General features: G+C 50.9%; 1 protein-coding gene across 6 annotated transcripts in view; it reads right to left on the reverse strand.

Annotated features, from left to right (window-relative positions):
• LOC119456666 (low-density lipoprotein receptor-related protein 2-like) overlaps positions 1 to 21,213 on the reverse strand; it is a 224,366-nt gene that overhangs the window by 143,517 nt on the left and 59,636 nt on the right. The window contains exon 1 of one of the 6 annotated variants that reach the window (XM_049664843.1): positions 4,507 to 5,275. The exons of the other annotated variants lie outside the window; for them this stretch is intronic. Coding sequence (XP_049520800.1) covers positions 4,507 to 4,531 — 25 coding nt within the window. The 5' untranslated portion in view covers positions 4,532 to 5,275. Of the gene's footprint in view, positions 1 to 4,506; positions 5,276 to 21,213 lie in introns of those variants that run through there. 6 annotated transcript variants of the gene reach the window in all.

A 21,213-nucleotide genomic window follows, 5' to 3' on the forward strand; every position in this document is an offset into this window, starting at 1 on the left:
CGAGATATGCGGAAGTACTAAGTACATAAAACACATGACGTTGTACTTCCATACCAGCGCTGCGGTTCGGGCGAGAAATTGAAAAATATTAAATTTTGCCCTTAATTCTGTCCGTTCACTGCCAACGTTTCTCGCAAATCTCATTAAGTTAGTGTTGCTCGCCTTAAATTGTACCGTGAAAAATTGATCCTCCTATATCACCAGGGTGCAGCGGACACCGGAATTTTTTTTTCTCTCTGTCGATCGTTGAGAGGTAAGCACAAATCACAGAGTACCCACCGTATAGCCGTTAAAGAGGTAAAGAAACTTACGTGCACTTACGTACGAAAGGAATTACGTTAAGCAGCAGGAATAACAAAAGAACGTCTGTTCTGTCATGTGCTATACTTTTCAGTTATGACGTTCCCGACAAAGTCAGGAACAAGAAATAAAACGATACAGCCAGACCCCATAAGCTACAGTCTGATACCGCACTGCGATTGCTCTGACTGGGGCCTAATGGTAAAAAAAAAAGCACAATACAGAAAAAAGGCTTGGATGGGCGAATTCTGTCCTCAATCAGCACTCCAGAAGGCGTTTGACCTCGGAAGTGGAGAGGCTTGGCGCAGTCGGCAGCAAATACGAGCGGAAGTTGTAGAGATGCGGTGGAACCAAGCTCGTAAAGACAGTGGCGAAGGGCGAAGGCAGACGGGACAGACAAATTCATTACAACATTGAGTGACTTGACTCAAATCCGTTCCCTCAATCGCTCCTCTTTCTAGCTATTATTATTATTATTATTATTATTATTATTATTATTATTATTATTATTATTAAACCACATGTAAAAAATGTACAATCAAGAAATTAAAGCAACCGGAGTAGCAAGCCACGATCGAAACCTACACAGCCAAAGATGCCATCATTTGTTAGCTAAGTACTTGATGGTACTGTTTCCTGGGACGCCCTGGAGAAAACGATGTCAGGTTACACTTGACTTTCCTTCAGTTTAGAAAATCTGTAACAACTGCTCCATATTCACATGTTACTCATTCCCCAGAACGTTATCGTTCACCAATATATTTTAAATTTTTTTGAGAAGTGGCTATCCGATCCATGCAGCTAATCGATTTCCATTGGAGGAGCGATTCTACCCTGCAGTTGCGAACCGAATTGCGGGACATCTAATTCGTTATTCGAAATAGGCAAACAATTGGAACTAACACGAACAAAGCATGTCCTAAACACAGTTCACTGTGAAGCTCTCATGCGGCCTCCCATTCTCGTGAAATACGACTAAGCGGTGCAAACTATATAGAGACGCGCAAAGATGTGGTGGTGAATTGTAGCAACAGGCGGGTTTAGCCTGGCGATCAAGGCCGACAATAGCTCCGCCCGAGCGTCGCTCACAAGACGCTTTCAAATGGTTTAATTTGCGCGTAATTATGTGCCAACTTTCTTTCCCACGTTCGCCTCCGGGTGAAACGCACAGGTAGAACGTCGTAGGAATCGGCTGCACAAGCCGCGTACACTTTAAGTCGAGAACAGCTGCGCGAGCGTGGCCGTCCACCACAATCGATGGCGACCGCCGCTTCCTAAGGCGCGCGCGTCGTGGCCCAGTGGCGCGCGGTTCATTTCCGCGTCGCTCGTTTATCAAGCGCACGGAACGCCGCGTGCGCGCGCGATAGACTTCGGCGCGGCCTCGTCGGGCAATCACGTCCGGCCCCCGAGCTGAGGGGAGCGCGCCTGATCGACCCGTCGCCGCCAAGCCAGCCAAGCAGCGTCGCCGACGCCGCAGTCATTTGGAACGCCGCTCGGCCGCGGTGATGACCGGCTGGGCCAGACATGTGCGGGCCCTAAACGCCGGGCTCCTGGCGACGAGAGCACAGCGCGGGCTATCCCAGAGCTGATGCCGCGCGACCGAAGATCGCACGCAGACCGCGCGGCCGCTTACTCTCGAGAGGGGAACGCTGGCTGACGGCGCGACCCATTAGCAGGCACAGTGCAGCGAACGTGGAGCTATAACCAGACCAACATACATGTACGATGACGCCTTCTCTACTTGCACACTTGAGCCAATGAGCGCAACTACCGACGAGTCCCACCTTGACCGGTTATGACAGATCCCATAACGTCGAAAGCGCGATTGCCGTTTGGAAAAAGGCTAAACCGCTTCGATTAGTTGTAAGCAGGCTCACTAACCACGATTTCCTTGTCTTGAAGTGCATCGGTCCCAGTCCTCCTGCGCATCACACCGCGTGCCTGTATTGTTCGCTCTGTTCTTTCTATTTCCCCTTTCCCTTACCCCCCAGTGCATAGGGTTGCAAGCCGGACACTCATCTGGTTGACCTCCCTGTCTTTACTCTCCCGGCTTTCTCTCGCTCTCCCTGGGGAAACTACAACGCACCATGGCCGGAAAAAGTACAGGCCTAAGTGATTGAGCAGAGCATTTGAGCACCGAATTGCGGACTCGATTTGCGATCGCTGCACTCAGAAAAAAAGAAAGAAAGAAAGGACTAACAAGAGGACGCACCTTCCGACTGTACTGAAAATCGCTATTAGGACGAGATTAAAAACTGAATACCGGGTTGCGAAAACAGCCAGACACTTTTGGTAAAAGCACTATGAAGCATCCGTTGTCGCGTTAAGCTCACGTCAGGGTGCACACGTTTACACGTCAGGGTACAAAATATGCTTGAAACTTGGGCCAAGACTGTCACAGCTGACACCAAGGGAAGTGGGAAGGATGCGAAAACAACTTGGTCCTGCACAGGCGTGGCGCGGGCACACTGGCCGCGGAATGTGTGCCGGCTGAGCTCACTTTCCGCAGCCGACGACGTTCCCGTACTCTGCTGTCACGCGCGCGCTCCGCGATTCACGAGCACAGCTCGCGTGAGTCACGCGGGAATCACTTCGCTTCTCGGTTTCACCTCGCACTTCCGTCCCGTCCTCCGTGACGTAATGACGCCGTCCCTGTGACTCTCGACACGCTCGTCAACGCCTCTTTTTCGCTTTCTTTAAAAAGGCAGTTCGCAGGGCGACGTCATCAGCGTCATACGACAACGGCAAGTGGCAGCCGTTTAGGCCCTCAAGAACTTCATTACACCGTGGAGGTGCTGCAAATGCATACGGTGTAGATGCGTGTTTTCATTGGTTGGCAAAACAATAGGCACAAAGCACGAACGTTTAACGCATAGTGTATAGAAACGCGAGAGTACTGGTGAAGTTATTATAAAATAGTAACCTGACGCGGCTAGAATCACTCAAACACAAGGGCAGCTTTCAAATCCCGTTCGTTCCTTCCGAAAGGAAAGCAAGGTAGAACCAAAGGGTGAGAGAGAAATATCCAAGTAATTTTTCATGAACTAAGCAAGAAGTTCGACAGGCTGCACAGAAAACAGATCAAACAAATACAGGAAAGCTACGGAGGCTGCACGATATGACCCAAATGCAAAGCTCGCTGTCACAAGTCGAGTATTAAAGAAGTGTGGAGAGTATTAGTAGCCATTACTCGCATATATTCTTCGACAAAAGAAACCTGCGCATGGCGTTAGCTCGCAACGGTACCGAAACACTACTTCCCACCGTGCTCGTGACAGAGAAACAAGACGCCGGATTGAGGAAGCAAATTCCAATGAATGACACGTGCACGACAATCCGCCATTGTGTATGCACGGGAGGACGAAAATACACTGAAGAAGACGAAGGCGCTGACGTTCGCGTTCGAAAGCGGCAAACAATTGAGGACAAGTCACTGAGAACACACCACATCGCACGTTAAAGTAAAAATAGTAGATCGTGCCATGGTGATTTTCGTCTGTCTCGCTTCCGCAGTTTGCCTTTGGAAAACCGAAAGAAAACCGAAAAAAAAATAATTGAGACTGAAGCGACCGCCTCCTTATACGCGACACGCGTTGAATTGCACACTGACTGCGCTCTTCGCCCCGGGCTCAGCGGAACGGCGCACACACGGGGGAGGGGGGTTTGCAGCCATTGTTTAAGCGATGACGGGAAACTGGCCGTCACCTGAAAGCTACTCAAATTGCGCTGACTGCCCGATCCCAAAGAGGTCGATGGAACGGGAGTGACACAGTAGAAACCGGAAACGCATTTATGCGAATGTCAAAAGAGCACCGGGACTCGTCCTCACCTTCTTCGGTACAGCATAACTTTTCTCGCGCCACTAAAGACGAAAATTTTATTTTTATTCACGGATACTGCAGGCCCTTTCCGGGCCCATGCAGGAGTGGTTTACACAATCAGTACGTTAACAGTAAAACAAATTTCAGGAAAGTTTGTAACAATTGTGCACATAAGAATACACAAAATACACAAGATTAGAATTCTTCCGTGTATTCGATACATTTCACAAACGATTCCAGTGTGGAACAGTTTACAGCAACGTCAAATTGCTTGTTCCAATAAGACAAATAAAAATGACCTGTTTCATGTCCATTTCATGCTCCATTTCAGCACCAATCATTTTTATGTAATTGTTAAGTCTAATTGAAATGCGGTTTGCCTCACTCTTTCCTTCGTTGCTTGTTCGCATTCCGCAACATGTGCATATCTTTCGTTTAATATAAAGATTTCCAGATGAAAGTCCGCGCTTGCCCTTGTCTGTTCTTGGGCTTTGTCCTTGTTCACGAAGTCGCGCTGTTATACTTTTAAATTCTTGTAGGGGACACGTTTGATAGAGCGTCGGTGAGAGCAAAAAATAAACTTTATTTGGAAAAAAAAAAGGATGATTAGAAGGGGGGGTGTTGCACGTCGATAAGGTGGCCCGCAATAAGAAGGAAATCAGCTAAGTGCGTCCCTTTAAAAGTGCAGGAGGGAGCTAAGGGCTATCTTTGGAAAAGAGGTGCACCCCTTTTCCGTAAGCTTGACGCTACAGCCTGACAACAGTCGCAGAGACCAAAAGGCAAGAAAGCAGCCTCATGGCGCACCAGAGGAAGTGGAATAGCGGTGAAAAAGCCGCAATAGCGCAAGGAAGAAACACACCGCATTTTGTTCCAAAACGCAAAAAAGAAACAAGGACGCCGTCACACCGCTCGCTCATCCAGCGTTCCTGTAAGTGGCATTTCTCGTAGAATGCAAGCCGTTTTCATGGGCTCGCACCACGCTGGGTTGTCAAATCAAGTCAGCAGCTGCTCGCCCAAGCCGATCTGATTACGTGGCGTTCCATCGCAGCACAATCTGGAGCCCACCAAGAATGCAGTCAAGCGACGCCAATTTTTCCCGAAGATCGACCATGGTGCACTGGCTGACAGCAGGCTAGTATTGGAGCTGCGCAACGTTAAACCATTCAAGCTGAAAGATAACGTGCGCCAGACAGGGGGCAGCAAGGCCCCGCAGGTCAGTTTATCCCGATTCGACAATATGGTAAATGTTTGATTCCATCCAGACGCTGCAGGCAGCTGAATTGAGGATGCTTAGACGGATGTGACATACAATAAGCTAACAATGTTCGAGCCGTGGTCGCTGTCTCAGACGTGCATGGCAGCCAAGGCCTATACTTGATGTGGCCATGTAACGACAAGGGCTGTAACGGCAGGAAGGCAATGAATTTCACAGGAAAGGGGAAGCGGGGTCGGCCTGGCGGAGGGACACTGTTCTGAAGGGTATTAAAAAGCTGTAGCGAAATGCGAGACATTTGCAAAGGCAAGCCTAACATCTTCACCCGGTGCTGCGCCACACAACTTTGATTTTTGATATATGTATCAACTTAAACTGAGTTAACACTGCCATTATTGCCCGCAGTGAGCTAAACCGCAGCCTAGTACTAAAAAGTGCCTCCGAGCACACACAACGATGGAGAGCTAACAATGGCAGCCGGCTGGGCGACAATAGAGGTTACAGGATACGAAAGACTATAGCGACGCAAAACCCAAGAACACGGCTTAATTTGAATGAAAAGCGAAAAGCGCGGAGGATGCGGCCCGGGGGAAATAGAAAGGCCGCACAGAGAATCAATAAAGGCAGCACAGTACAGACAGCACCTCGCACCGCCACCCCCACGGAAGACGGTTTTTATTAAGCGCTCGGCAAACAAAGCCCCGTTACCGCAACCAACTTTTGAAGGCAGCGCGCGCGTACACACACACACACACAGACACACACACGCACAGACACAAACGTTTCGAAAGACAATACCCCCCCACCCCCGAATGGCGCTTTCCGACGGCAGGCTGGAAGAAAAACGAGCCTGTTCAAGCCGGGACGGGCAGGGGACGAAGCTCGCGTGGTGCGAGAAAAGCGCACGAAATCGGAGCCGCGATCGGCCACGCGAAAAGCGCACGCGCTCAAATTCCCGTTAGGCCTCCTCCCCGCAGTAGCGTCGCTTCCCATTAAATTGACCGCGGAAAGACGCCGCCGTGGCAAGGAAAGAAAACAGCGGGACACGGAGAGGAAATTTCTGATCTAAATAGCCAACTACAGAAAGCGCCAGCGCCGAAAGAAGACGAGCGAAGCAAGGTCTTATCTATTTTTGGGGCGGGGCGAAAGAAAAAAACTGCGTGCTGCGTGCATAGCTGCTCAAACTTGGAACAATTTGCATAGAAAATGGTCGCGCCGATGGAAACGACTGCTGGAACGTTCCACAAGTCGCTTCCAGCGCCAAACACAAATCGCACGTTGCAGCACGCGAGAGCGTAGTGGCGGCTGGATTGCGGATCCAGATTCTCGAAGTTGTCGTCATCTGATTAAACAATCACTATAGGTGTAGAATACAGAACCTGAAAGACTGGCGCCAGTCACAAATATAGTAAAACAAGAGTTTTGATCACATCCGTTGCTGATGCACTGTGTAGGCCGTGGCTTGGTATAGGAACAACTCTACAAAAAAAGTTGGCTACTTTTGTATTATGAGCCTAAAAATGACTTCCGTATCTCATCACTGTGCTGAATATGGGAACACGTCTTGTGGCTTTCTTTTTAGGCACAACGTGAAGCAGTAGTGCGCGCACCATAGCGCGGTATGCTGGCGTTCGTAAAGGTTCCATCTTCTCGCCGTATTTTTATCACATGCGAGTTCTTAAGGTATAACTGAATATCCCGAGAAAGAAATACGTCTGCACAGAAGGAGTTTAGAAGCCAACAGCCGACGCTGCAGCGCCCCGCATTCCACTGTCGCCGTCCCTGCCCACCACCTTTCGCGGAGGTGAACCGCTCCAGGCTGCCCAATACTTGGGCTCGCGGCAAAGGCCACAGCAGCAGCGAGAAGAGGCGTGACACGGGCCATCAGCTGCGATGTGCGCCACACGCGCGGAAGGAAGGCCGTGCCGAAAGGCGACGTAGCGGTGACCGAACGCTGTCACAGTACAATGAATGCGGCGCAAACTTTCTTCCGGGTGCTATATTGATTCGGGCCGGCGGACGCGACCGGGTCTCGCCCCGCTCTCTCCTAAAGCCGCCACAGGTGCGCACTCGACGGCGCTCTCTGCGCATGCGGTGGTTCACCCTCGAACTGACGACGTGGCGCGGCGGTTGCTACATTCACAATGTACCAAGTAAAAAGGTAGCAACTTGCTTTCTCCATTTGTTGGTAACTTCACCTTTCAGCATAGCGCTAGACGCCTATGACTGATGCGGATGCCCCCACAGTAAACGCAAGTACTCGGCCGAACCTGTTATTCCGCGTGATGGATCTCTTCGAGGGTTACTGGTACCGTTACCTTGATGATGCTAGTTAAATGACTCGTGCCGCTTTCCCTAAGACAACCGTAGAAAACTTGTTCGACGAATACAATACACAACATTCAGTTATTTGCAAGAAATACTTATGTATTGTTTCCAATTGGTTTCGGAGGGACGACTATATAAAAAGTGACACGCGGCGCTCGCATCGTCCCGCGATGCTGCAACATTGCTGAGGTGCTGGTTGCTGCGATGACGTAAGGCCGTTTGTCGTGTTTCGTATAGGCACGCGCGCTTCAGTTGTCATGTTATGAAAAAGTTGTCGCAGTTTCACCTGAAAGGCGAAGCATCAATTGCGATAGCAAACTTGTAGAGAGCTATACGGAGTAATGATATTAGCTTTATCAGCTGTATAAACTTGGACATGCAGCAGCATCGGCAACACGCAGAACTGTTGTCGACGCCATCGGCGTTTTGCCTGCGTTCGCTCAAAATGCGTGCGGCGTTGGTGACTGTTGCCGGAGCCTCTGATATAAATAGGCACTGCGTGCCGCAGCTAAACGTCGCCTCTCTTCCCTCGCCCTCCCCCACGGCCTCTCGCTCGTCGGAAGAAGGCGCGTTTGCTCTACATACATGGTGATTGTGAAGGAGAACAGAGACGCCTACTTCTGCAGCCCTTAAGCGGTGGTGGTGGTAGAAACTTTTATTGCCATTGATGGTGGGGGCGAAGACCCCTACATGGCACTTGGGTGCTCCCTTACTGTGAGGACGCACCCTTACAAAGCGAAGGAGAGCCCTTGGAGCGCAATCCTTCTCATAGCACTGGAGATGATCCAGCACTGGTCTTGAGGGGAAGTGCAGGTCAAAAGAGTCTCCCAGTAAGACTCCGCCACGGTCTGTGATGGGGGATGAGGGAAGGTGGGGCATGTGAGGAGGGTGTGTAGGAAGTCTCCTGGTTTACTGCAAAGTTTGCATGAGGAGGAGAGTTGGTCTGGGTATCGTGCATGTAGCAGCAAGGGGTATGGGGCAGTCCGAGTTTGTAGTCGACGCCAGTGTGCGGCCTGCGCTGCCCTTAAGCGAGCACGGCGCAGAACGCGCGTTTGTTCTCCGCCGTGCGTTCACTCCCCGTGAAAGACGCGTCCCTCGCGCCCTTTCACTAGCACATACAGCGTTCGGCGCGCGGCGAATATTTCTTCTCCAAATGACGTCATACGGAACCTCACGGCGACGGCGACGCCGACGGCAGAAATCTGCTTTTGAGTGTCCATATAATTGCTATCGCAATAAAAAATCCGTGGACACCTGAGCACTTCGAATGCGTTGTGAATGCGAAATCATTAATGTCCAATTGAACGCAGCTTAGCGGTCCTTCAAGTTATGAACTCGTCGCGCGGAAGCGAGCGCGTTGAGACGCTTGGCGTTTGGCCCAGTGGGTAAGACACTCGGCTTCTGAGTGTGGGATCGTAGGTTTAAAAGCCACTACCGCCAACGTTTTTCCTTTCGAATTTATTCTGTTCTATTATACATTAATTTTTTATAGCGATTACCGAGGCGAAGTTAGAACGCCAGCGCGAGGTTGCGCGGACAAGGAACGCGCGGACAGCACAGGGTTCCGAGAGCGAAGGTGACGTGGCGTCGCGGTGATGCCCTCACGCAACACCTGGCACGCTATCGGGGAAGCAGGCGTCCTCTTTCACCCACTCTGCTCCGTCGAGACGCGCGCGTGATGTGGCGTCGCAGCCAATAGGAATTTAGGTGACGTTTCGCTGCTCCAGATGACAGACGCCGGCTTTTTCGCTCAATGGGCCACTTGATGCGTCCACATCAAAACTACTGCGCATTATTACATGCTACGAGGTTTGAAGTCAATCCTTGCAATACGCAAGGGGCTCGCCGGGTTCGTTATTTTATCTAGCCTTACCATAGTAGCTGTTCGTTAAAGAACCTAGCAACATATGTCCATAACTCTTATGTTATCTGCGTCGCGATTTTCGGTGAACGGCATCAGCGCAGAAATTCCCATGCCGCCCTTGCATACAGCCTGGAATCAGTCTTTTTCTTGAATGTTAAGTGAGCTTATTCGAGCGCGGGATACGCAAACCTCACGTAGAGAACGTTCTTGAAATAAAACAACACACACGACTTAATCGTTATAAACTATCCGTTTATTTTCGCCTGCACCACGCTTTACTCTCTCACAATGATGATTGCACCTGCGTGGAACTGCGTGTTTGCACACGGAACGGTATAGCACCGCACGAAATTGAGAGCCATTTCCCTGTGCCTTAGCGCTCGTCATGCACCCAATGCCCGCTAGAGGTAGTGCACTGCACTCAAGTTCGAACAGCTGAACATCGAGGGGCCTGACATCGCTTTCGGGAGCGAGACGACGGCCCGATTAGGGGAGGACTAAAGATTGAGCATTTCATAATTTGAGTGCAGAAGTGCTTTTAACTTGTCATATTCCATACAGTACCAAGAAGAAAAAAAAAGCCCGCACGATTTACTGCGGGATACTGAGCTTTGTTTTACCGGTAATTTTCACTTTCGCTTATTTACAACGTTACACATCTGCACACGCAAGAGGTCCTCCAAACCCTACCATACCTACCATAGTTTCCATACCTAAACATAGAGAGAGAGAGAAGTCATAAGGGAAAGGCAGGGAGGTCCAGGCTGAGCCCGGTAGGCTACCCTGCACTGGGGAAGGGGGAGAAGGGATTGAAAGAGGAGAAGGAAGAGAGAAGTTCACAGTTCACACCTTTCACATTTACAGTCAAGCGTTCATCGCTAAGTTTCGTCACAGGCGGTGATGCAGGCTTGTGCACTTCAAAAAGCGCAGCAGCGCCTTTGTAGCCCTGTACATAGAAGACGCACTAGGCCACGGGCCCAAGATCTCCTCCGTAAAAGGCCTGTCGTCTAAGTGCCCCAAAGCAGTCCGAAGGGCAATCCTCTCTTCTTCGTATCTAGGGCAGTCACATAAGAGATGTCTGGTGGTTTCCTCAACACCACATGTGCTGCAGTTGGCACTGTCCGCCATTCCAATTAGGAATGAACAGGAGTTCGTAAAAGAAACTCCTAATCGCAGGCGGCACAGTAAGGTTTCTTCATGTCGTTTAAAACCGGGTAAAAGTCGTAATTGCATCTGTGGGTCCATGGCATATAGGCGCCGGTTGGTAAACTCTGGTGTATGCCATTTTCTTAGAGTTATAGTATGGGCAAGACTGCTGAGGTGCCGCGCTGCATCCGTTCTTGACAATGGGATTGGGATTCTTTCATATTCGTCATGTGCTTCACGGGCAGCTTTGTCGGCACATTCATAGTTTGTGCTGACATGTCACAGGTGCTTCGGCAGCGCGCACATCCAGCACCAAGGTTGCGTTTTGCCGGCTATATATATATATATATATATATATATATATATATATATATATACTCGGAGAGTATGTATATACGGCAGTATATATACTCGTAGACTGGCATCGCCATCTGATAGCAGAGCACCCGGCAAGCGCTTGCATGCCATGTACTTTTTTCGGTTACATCTCTGAAAGGTGCGACAGAAGTCCAATCACTGCATGGATTTCGCTACACTGTCTCACACAAAGACTTATGCTGCACAGTAGCTGCTTGTTATTCTAACGGACTGTCACCAAAGCGACAAGGAATTCTTCCAGCCGTACCGAAAGGACAGATGATCTCCCGATAATTTCTTCCTGCTGGAACAACTTTCCTCATTGCCTCCATTATTTCCGAAGTTCCTTGCAGTCGTGCGAAGATTGCATTCCTACCTCGCAAAAAAAAAAGAGAAAAAAAAAGAGTTGCGCCTTTGAACGAGAGAGTTGAAGCTCTTAATGTTTTACAGCGCCAAATGATCCCAACGACGTGCCTTCTAATGACACTATAACAGTAGTAGATATGTGCAAAAAGACCGGGATCGAAAGCTTTATTTTTGCTGCTTTGACAGCTGCGTTGAAGAATTTTCTCGAAGACTAAATCACGAAGGCCCTGTGTTCTAACTGCCGAGGCTTAAGGAATGTGCAACGAAGGGATCAAAATTCATAACGCGAAAAGAAATCGGAGTTATATATACTGACGTGACGTAAGCTAGCACAAGTGAAGGGAAACGTGTAACGATACTTGGATCGGCTATCGATGGAACACCCCATCGCGGCCCATCAGCCTCTAGTGCAAATGAATGGAATGTGGTCTGTCGGTTCATTTTCACCAGAAGAGTAAACCACCACCGCTCCGCTCCAGTGGTGGTTTGCGAAGCAGACAAGAGTGTCGCCTAAACGTTATTTCGGCCACGTTTCCGTGAACTTCCATAGAGCAGCGAGCACAAAAAAAAGTGCAATGCCATGGCGACGGCACACATGCGAGCCCCATCCTCCACAGAGTGTGAAAGCGTGCGGCGTGTCCGAGTTTCGGACGCGGCGCCTCCGAAGTGCCCGAGCACGCAAACCGGATGCGCGCTGAGAGAACAGCGGCACGGCACGGATGCGCGCCCAATGTAGGCCGCCGTCGGCGTCACGGTGAGCTCTCCCGCGGGCCGACATGCGTTCCGACGAAAAATAGAAAACGCCCGTCACAACAGAGGGGCCATCCCCGTAAGCTGCTGCCCGTTGGTACAACGCAGCACACAGCTACACCAAAGTTGAATGCTCGCATTATTATTATTATTTTTTTTCCGGCGCAGTCGCTTTCGCTGTTAGCTAGACTTTTCCGCCGCGACTCACAGCAACTGTCGAAAAAAAGGAGGCGAACAAGGGCGGCCCGGATCAATGCCTGCGGCGCTTCCGGAGCACGACAGAGCGAGATGGATGCGTCAGAATCGCGGCGCCCTCCTCCTTTGATCGCGGCAAAGTGCGGTGCAAACAGAAATTACGCATGCAACTGACAGCTTCGCCCCGTAGAGCGTGGTGGCACCTTTCAAGCGATCTGAAAAGGGTGCGACACCGGATGCCACGCGGCCGCGGGCGCAGATGGGAAGCGGAAGAAAAGCGCGCGCTCAGCAGCGTCGCGCAAGAAAGGCACCATCAGCGCTCTCTGTTTTCGCTACTGGACGCACTTTCCTGCCTGTGAGGCGCGGAGGAAAGACCACGTGTACACGCGCAGCACAAGCCTCGCAGTCGGACGCGCTCTTCCTCGGCGTGCACAACCACAGCCTGTCGTAGTCCATTACCGCACAGATAGCAACCGTTAATGGAACGTGGCCCGGGGAACTGTCATCGGCACGAGGAAACGGAATGGAGACGTTCTGGCGAGGGAGAAAGTACACGCGACCGCAACGATGCCAGCGGACCAACGTGGACCATCCGGGTTTTAACGACTAGGGCGGCGCGGGGGTGCGCGGTCGTTAAGTTGCCTTTTCCTCCCTGACCCGTCCGTCAATATAGCCAAGGTAAGCGCGCACGGCGCTAACGCTACGGGGGCGGTTAACGGCCACCACGGGTGTGCTCGCTCTGGCACGCGCAGACCCATGAAACACAAACACGCGGCACGGATTCCCACCATGTCGTCCCCGTCGCAGAAATCGCGTGGTCGTCCGCTGTGTCACTATATCCGCGCTTCTTTTGTCGTTCGCCTGTAGCAATGGTTAGCGAGAGCGCTTACACGACCTGAGGCTGCGGCCACAGTTGTTTTCGACTAGACTGCAAGCAACGTCCGTTCCTCGAAGAGCATCTAACAAGCACACGGAAGCCAGAGGCTTCTTGTAATCAACCCGGCATCGTAGGTTCGGCTTCTGACCACGATGTAATGAACAAAGGAAAACCACAAGCTATTATTTATATGCGTTCAACCTATAGCCGCGAGCCCACGAAAAACTAAAACGATATATTCCGGCAGAACCCATGAATGTTGACGTTAATGCGATTAGCATTGAAGCAATACACTGACATTGCCAATGCCGAAACGTGTATGCAGCCGGGGTTCTATTTTGCGCTTTGCCACTGTACACTATAGTCCGCGCTTGGAGCGGATTCGATTCCGCCGGGCACCGGATAAATTTCAAATGATCATCTTTGACACTGAAGTGCGCCACAAGTACCACATGCTCAGTTACCCAAGTTGGCCTCAAAGAGAGCCACGTATACCTATATAGTGGTACACACCCGCAAGTTGGCGATAAAACAGTTCCTGCATGTATAGTCAGTCCCCGGAAAGTGCGTCAAGTACACTGAGAATGCTAATCGCATAAAGAAAAAAACAAAGAAGATTAAATCTATCAGCTCGAAACAGCATATTTTATATGAAGGCTCACGCACTTCTCGTCCTCCGCCAAATGGGGATACGAAGCGCGACATCCAGGTCAGCAGATTATCAGACAAGGGTAGGGCGATTCTGCTGCTGTCTTGATGTTGCAGCCGTGTCTCACGGAACATAAAAGGTCATTCACCCAAAATGCCTAATTGAGCATCTAACTGAGGATAGGAGGTGAGGTTTTTTGCGAGCTCTGTACACACTCCCAGTAAGCGCGAGAGCCGAGTCTGCCAGGGAGGGCTACAAATAGGCTCTCCATCGTTCCTGCTCACAGATATGGTCAGCAACTTGCATGGTAGCATTGTTTGCGCGTAGTATAGCTCATAATTACTTTTCTTTCTTCCTTTTTGCACTTTCACTGCCTATAGACGACTTGTAGTTTCCGATATTGTGGATGGCACAGAGCTTGATACCGTGTCGTTATTCCACGCATGTGATCGGCCTCTTGTAGACCACCAGACATTTTTTCAGCTGTTTCACTCATGTCCTTTCTCCGAATTTCTTTTATTAAATCTCTTTCTCTCTCTACAAGTGCAACGGCTATGAAGTAACGTACGGAACGTTCCGTTCGTTCTTGGGGATAAGGCGGCAATGTTTATAGAATGCCTTCTATAAAATGAATCAACTCCCGAGGATGCGCGGCTCCTCGCGTCATCGTGGAAAGTTCGACGTGTGTAGCGTTTTCCGTTTTTTGTATGCAGGAGGCCGGGCGACGCGACCACGCATCTCTGCAACCCAGCTGTCGATTGCGCTTGGCCCGTACTGCATTGCGTCTTGTTCATCAACAGCTCCTGTGATACGGTGACGTCCAGAATTGTAGATGTCTGGGCTAGTTGGTATATCATTCATCCAAAAATTAAACTATAGCGCGAAACCTGTCCATGTCTTCTCTGTGTCCCGCGTGTTTTGCGCTAGCTAGTTTGACCTTATTGACATGGTGACGCCTGCAAGGTGAAGCCCGTAAGTTCCGCACTCGAGACTTACTCGGGGCAAATGACTGGTCCTTCGAGTGCGGCGCGCCACCGTCCAGGGGACACACCGGAGGCGTGCATGCCGTCGCTCGACGAGGCAAGCGACGAGGCCGCCGAGGGAATCGGCGCGCAGCGGACACTCGGCTCATGGCTTATTCATGAGCCATCGGCGTCAGGCCTTAATGAGCAATAGGGCGCCGCCATTTCCTCGATTAATCCAGCCGTGCCGGACCGCGGGTCGCTCGACGTTGTCCGCGCGCCGGCCACTTTCGCCCGTGACCGGCAATCGCCGCTCATCCCACATGCAGACAGCGCTGCGCTCAGCCGGGCTCGCATGCCAAAGCCACCCGGGTGCAATTAGGCAGTCATGCGCGGATCAAGAAGGCTCGCACGCCAAGAGCCAAATTCTTGTCTTCAATGTAGTACGATGCAAGCGCGGTGCGGGGCGCCTTTCTCCCCTCCTCGCGAAAAGCTGAAACTGCGTGACCTCAGGTATGCGGGAGAAGACGGCAGGCCCATATATCTCTAAATTAACCGTGCCAGCATGGAACGGAAAATTGCGGAGAGCGCTGCGGAAGAAAGGACAAAGAAGTCAGCGGCATCGCGCGCGGAACGCGTAATCGCGGCCAAATATCTCGGGCAAACTTTGATTTACGGGGGCTCAGACGAGAATCAGCATTCACCACACATCCGGCATCACAAAGGAAAACTTGAAAAAAAAAAAAAAAAAAAGGAGAAGAAGAAGCGGCATTCATCGAAACGGCGGCCAAAACAGGCACGTTAAGCTGATGCAGAATGTCACCGAGATTTACGGAAAACGAACAAAATTGCGGCGTATGTAGCAGTCGGAGGTGACGGGGCCTTTCAAGGCAATTACCATCAGCGTCTGTACTGTATATACTTCTCCAGCCCTGTGTGTTTCGTTTCTTTCGCGCCGAGTTCACAATGACAATTAGTGCATGAGTCATTAGGACGAGCAGTGCATACGGTCGAAGCATCGCCATGACAAGTCTTCCGGATTCCAAATGCGCCTGTCCCTCGTCACATTGCATGTGCATGCGTGGGTCATGTTTCAACGTCATTTCTACTGCAAATCTTTTCAGCGCTCTTTCCACTATTTTTACTACATGCATGACATCTATGTCAAGCTTGCGCAACATTGGTGTCACACGGATGCAATATTATATATATATATATATATATATATATATATATATATATATAACTGCATTCATTGAGGCATCGCTGCATCGTAAAGAAGCACCAGACAGAAACCGACTGACAAATGTCAGGCTTGGAATCGAAGCCGCCAATCGCGGCAGGGCTGGCCGGAGCTATAGAGTCCATGGAGTGTCGGGACTTTCCTCCACCAGGCTTCCATTCCACAGCGCCGGCGTCCGAGCACTTAAGAAGCGCAGCGCGTCGTACGCGAAGGCGGGGACAGAGCGCGCAACGGCGGCGCTGAGAGCGGGAAATGGCGTTGCCCGTTCGGGCCATGTCCCTTCTTCGGTACACGCGCACACAAACAAATGCGGCTACCATTCTCGAAAATTACCATGTAGGTCCGACACTATAGCGTCGCGCTGTGCTCTCGTCCTAACGGACCGACGTCGTGACGCGCAATTACGGCGGCGAGCTGCCTCGCACGCAGTTGTGCGGAAGGAGGCCGCGCGGACAAACGCGCAGCGAGGAAAGCACGCGACGATCGCGAACGCAGTGAGAAAATAAAACGGGCTGCGCCGCAATACCACAACGCCGGCAGGCTCGCGTCCATCATGCACAGCGCGCCGGGAAGAACGAGGCGAACCGTAACGGCCCCGTTGGAGGAGCGCCATCTATCAGGCTGTCCTGTATGCGTGTCTCGCGCGCGCCCGGAGCGCATTTTTCAGGGGCAGCACAGCCACAGGGCCAAGAAAACGTTCTTCTGGATTCCTGACATATACAGTCGCATCTCGGCCACAGAGCAGGGAAATGGATTGTAATGGAGGGGCCGGGGGAGTCTGGCCGGCCGTCTAACGCGCTACTGCGGCCGCAATCTCTCTGCCCGCTTCGTTCACATTCTGCAGCTATTTGCCCCCTACCTCTTTGCCTACACAGTTACATGCGGGAAATGAACGTCTTTCGCCGGTCGACGCACAATCGTTCACTTGCCAGTGCGGTCTAGTCGGATCCACTTTGTAACGTCTTGATAGAGCGGCCATCTTCTTCCCCACAAATGTCAACATGCTGGCGGCCAAGACGACGATTTGTAAACCTCAGGCCACCCCGCATACACAGGCTGGACAGCTGAAAACAACGTCTGACGAGACCCCGAAAGCTTTATCTTCAAATCTTTTATATAAAGTGTTGAATAGAGAGAGATAGAACTAAGAAGGAATTGAGAGCAACATGGCTTAGCATAAGACAGCGCTACATTGGCGTCGTCCGGTGCTGCTTTGTTGCCATTCGAGACAGCAGTGCTCTAAATTGCATGCGCCAACATTGCAGTCACCACACTGAAGTAGTACCCTTGACTTCATTGCAAATACTGAAGGTAATTACGCCAACTATAAATAAAAATGTTCCGAAGAATACGGAGGTTCTCCGGGCGAAGTTATACCCCCACCGTTATCCGCATCTCCCATTAACGGATAACCAATGAATACCGCTGTCAATTACTATTATTTAAGGATCTCGTGATGCTGATCAGTTTACGTGAGTCAAGAAGTTTCATATTGAAAAGAACTCTGTAATGCGCGCCAGCGAAACATGGCTGATCTTTCCTGGAAAATAAGTGAGTGCGCTTTTCCGTATACGATAAAGTGCACCGTGTGCTCCCCCGTGTTGGTCGTCCCTTAATGTTTGCGCACGTTTGTGTAACTTGTTTTGTTTTAACTGACTATTAGCTGACTACTTGACACGGCAAGTGCAGATATCCAAGAGTGGTTCCTGAACAAAAGCATTGTCAGTATCATCATATGCAGCTTTTTGTTATACTACTGAGCCTGCATGATTGACGCCGCATTTCCGCAATTCGTGGCAGCGCCGGGCTTCTGAAACTGCTGGCGGCCATGACGAGGAACTAATTCAAGAAAGTTTTACAAGCCTGTCTTATGAGAAAGGACGGAACAGACAGAAAGAGAAAAAAAAAGAGAGGGGGGGGGGGGGCATTAGAATACTGTCGACGTGGCGGCGCCGCCTATACGATTAATACAAGAAAATAACCGAACGGCGCTAATAGCAGCGCTAACACTAATGGTATTCCTTTTCATAGAAGGCGATCAGAGACCTAAACATGATCATGCAGCTCGGAAGAGTCTCGCAGTAGTGTTACGCAGCTTGTGGTCCACTAAAGGAGCTTAAACGTTCGGCTTTACCGACTCCGTTGCTCTGCCAGAATCGCCAGGGGGCGCACACAATCCTTAGAGCCGTAAGAGGATGGCTTATGAAGACAACCAAAGAGTGTCGCTTGCGAATGCAGAGGGGCCACTGCCATTCAGGCACACAAGTCTTCGAAAAACGAAAGTCACGATGATGTAAAGTCTACATCGAAATTTTATACGGGGCACGGTTTCCTCGAGAAAGCTTGATTTCTCAGGCTTGCCTCTGCAGCCAATAAAACAACACAACAGCGGTTTGTTCGCGTATACATAGTACAGGTTGTAAGCCTGAATTTCAAACTTTGAGCACAGGCTACGAAAATGTTCAGTTTTTTCGCATGTCCTGTCCCTCGGAAGCTTCTGACGCCAATGGTACCTCCGTGATTGCGCAGGTCACTGCTGTAGCTAAAATTTAATTTAATTAATTCTGGGCTGGTAAAGTGCCAAAACCACGTTCTGATTATGAGACACGTAGTGGTGGGTTCCGAATTAATATTGACCACCTGAGGTTCTTTAACGAGCCCCTAAACCCAAGTACACGAACGTTATCTTTATTTCGCCCCCATGGAAATGCGGCCGCCGCGGCCAGGATGCGATCCCGCGACCCCGCGCATACGTATATCAGCTCAACCCCATGGGCTACCGCGGCAGGCATTCCTATAGCTAAGAGGCGCGAATGAATGTCATAGAACCTTCGTGACCCGTTCAACTTGTTCAGGACGAGTAGAAACAATCGAGCGAGTTTTTAATAAACCGATCAATCCTCCGCTCTCCATCCCTCAGCAAAAGCTACACACACTGGCGCATGACAAACAGGCGCGAAAAACGCGCCGAGACGGCGAATGAACGGGCGGCGTGCCATCGAGTCCCTAACGACGAATTGGGGCTCCGTAGTTTCCGGGGGGGGGGGGGGGGGGGGGGGGGGGGGCTTACAGTGCTAAAGCCAGCAGCGAAATTCGACAAATCTGGACTGGCGGCTGCGAAAGAAGTCGCCGAGGCACACGATCAGATAGGCCGGAAGAAAACCGTCATTGCTAGATCTTGCAAAAAGGCAAAGAACTGCAGCGCGCGCTGCCCAGGCCTGGCCACGCTTCGGCGCCCGCACAAATGACCGTACCGACAGGCCGCCAGACACCCTTGCCGCCTTCGAAGGCGGAGCAAAACGGGAAGTGCTTTAGCGCCCCCTAAAGTTAAACCAATTACGCAGCGTAATATATAGTGCGCAGCGCAATCACCAGCCTCGCCACATTCATCTTCAGGAGCAACTAGACCATGCACCCGAAACGAAATTACCACAATGAGCGCCTCATAAGGGGCATTATGTGGGGAAACCCGGGGCATGACACCATGCCGTGTAAGCAGCAGCGCGCAGAAACTGCCACAGAAACGGCTGCCAGAGAAGGGCACGCTCAACCACAATGAAAGTGCGGCAACGGGACGTTTTTGTCGCTAGATGAACAGGTAATAATACCTTCGATAAAAACCAACGGGAGCCAGAGTTTTTCGTTGCCGCGCGCCAAGGAGAAAGTAAGAGGAAAACAATTAAGCGCACAGGCTCAAATACCCCGGGACTTCACAAGAGAGGTATAACAAAGCGGGTGCTTTAACGACGTGCCTTTCGTTGCTACTATTTATTAGGCGTTGTCTTCTTCCGAGCTGCAGGCGAGCCGGCAGCAGGTGCACGAACAAGCATGTACTACAATGTTCCGTTCCTCTCGAAAATGAGTACGCGGGCTTTCCACCCCAGCGTTTCATTCTGATACTGCACTTAGCCGATGAAAAGCAGCCGCCTCCTACAGGCTCAATATTTAAGAGACGGCCGTTCGCAGGGAGGAAAAGCAGCCTTTCCAGGAGGTCGCAACCACTCAAAGGCTGTCGCGAGGCCCTCGTTGGAAGCCTCCGTATAAACGAGCCTGCAAAAGAAGGAGAGAAACAGACTCGGGCCGTGAGCGCAGCTTGGCAGCGAAAAGGATGGCGTGCATTTCAGCGGCTTCCTGGCACGGAGGAGAGAAAGGGGGGCACTGCAGTGCTTCCTTCTCCAGCGTCCGAAGTGCCACCGGGTCCGCGGTAAATAACGTCTACGCCAAAGGAGGCGCAATCGAATCACCAAGCCTCGTTACGGGGAACCAACACACAACTAATAATAATAATAATAATAATAATAATAATAATAATAATAATAATAATAATAATAATAATAATAATAATAATAATAATAATAATAATAATAATAAAAGGACGACTCGTTTTTAGTATCTAGAGCTGCCAAAACAGTAACAGCGAGAGCAAGCAAGGAGCCAGTCACTCCCTCCTCAAAAATAGCCACAGGTGAGACTCAAGCCGCGGCCAGTCAATGCCTATCCACCTCGGGTCATGTTTTCCCTGCGGCGCGGTGCCAGTACTATTAATATTTATTCGGCGCTATCGCTCACCCTCGCTCGCTTCACCCCGCTTTCCGCGTTGCATTGGCAGAGCAGTCACAACGGCCCCCCTGCAGGTCGGCGCTCGCTTTGCAAACCCAATAAGCGCGCGCCAGCCCCGCCTCCGCCAAGAGCGGCCAAAAAATGCACGACGCACCAAATTTCGCCACCGCGCTGGGAAACACTCGAGCCGCGCCGTGGCGGGCCAAAACTCAATTTCGCGGTCAGCCGCGCGCGACGTGCGATCGACGAATTTCGCCGCCGGCAGCTTGGTGCGCGACAGCCTCCAATGCGATTTTGCCAAAGCTCGAACCGGCGGTTGGTAGACACCTGGCCAAAACGAGAGCCGTTCACAGTCCCCGAACGCTATATGTACCCCCGCGATCATTTCACAACGAGCCAATCTGGCCATCTTTGAGTTCCCGTTGGCACTGTCCGGTGCGTAGACGTTTAATTATTATCCCTAGAAATAAACGTCTACAGCATACTTTCGAACCCTCTATAGCAATTTCATACGCGGTCCACCGGCCTGGTAGCGAAGCGTGCACACAATTCAGAGAAAATCGGAGTGTAACGACTCTTGCG

The sequence above is a fragment of the Dermacentor silvarum genome, chromosome 1 (genome assembly GCF_013339745.2).
Source record: "Dermacentor silvarum isolate Dsil-2018 chromosome 1, BIME_Dsil_1.4, whole genome shotgun sequence".
Taxonomy (NCBI): domain Eukaryota; kingdom Metazoa; phylum Arthropoda; class Arachnida; order Ixodida; family Ixodidae; genus Dermacentor; species Dermacentor silvarum.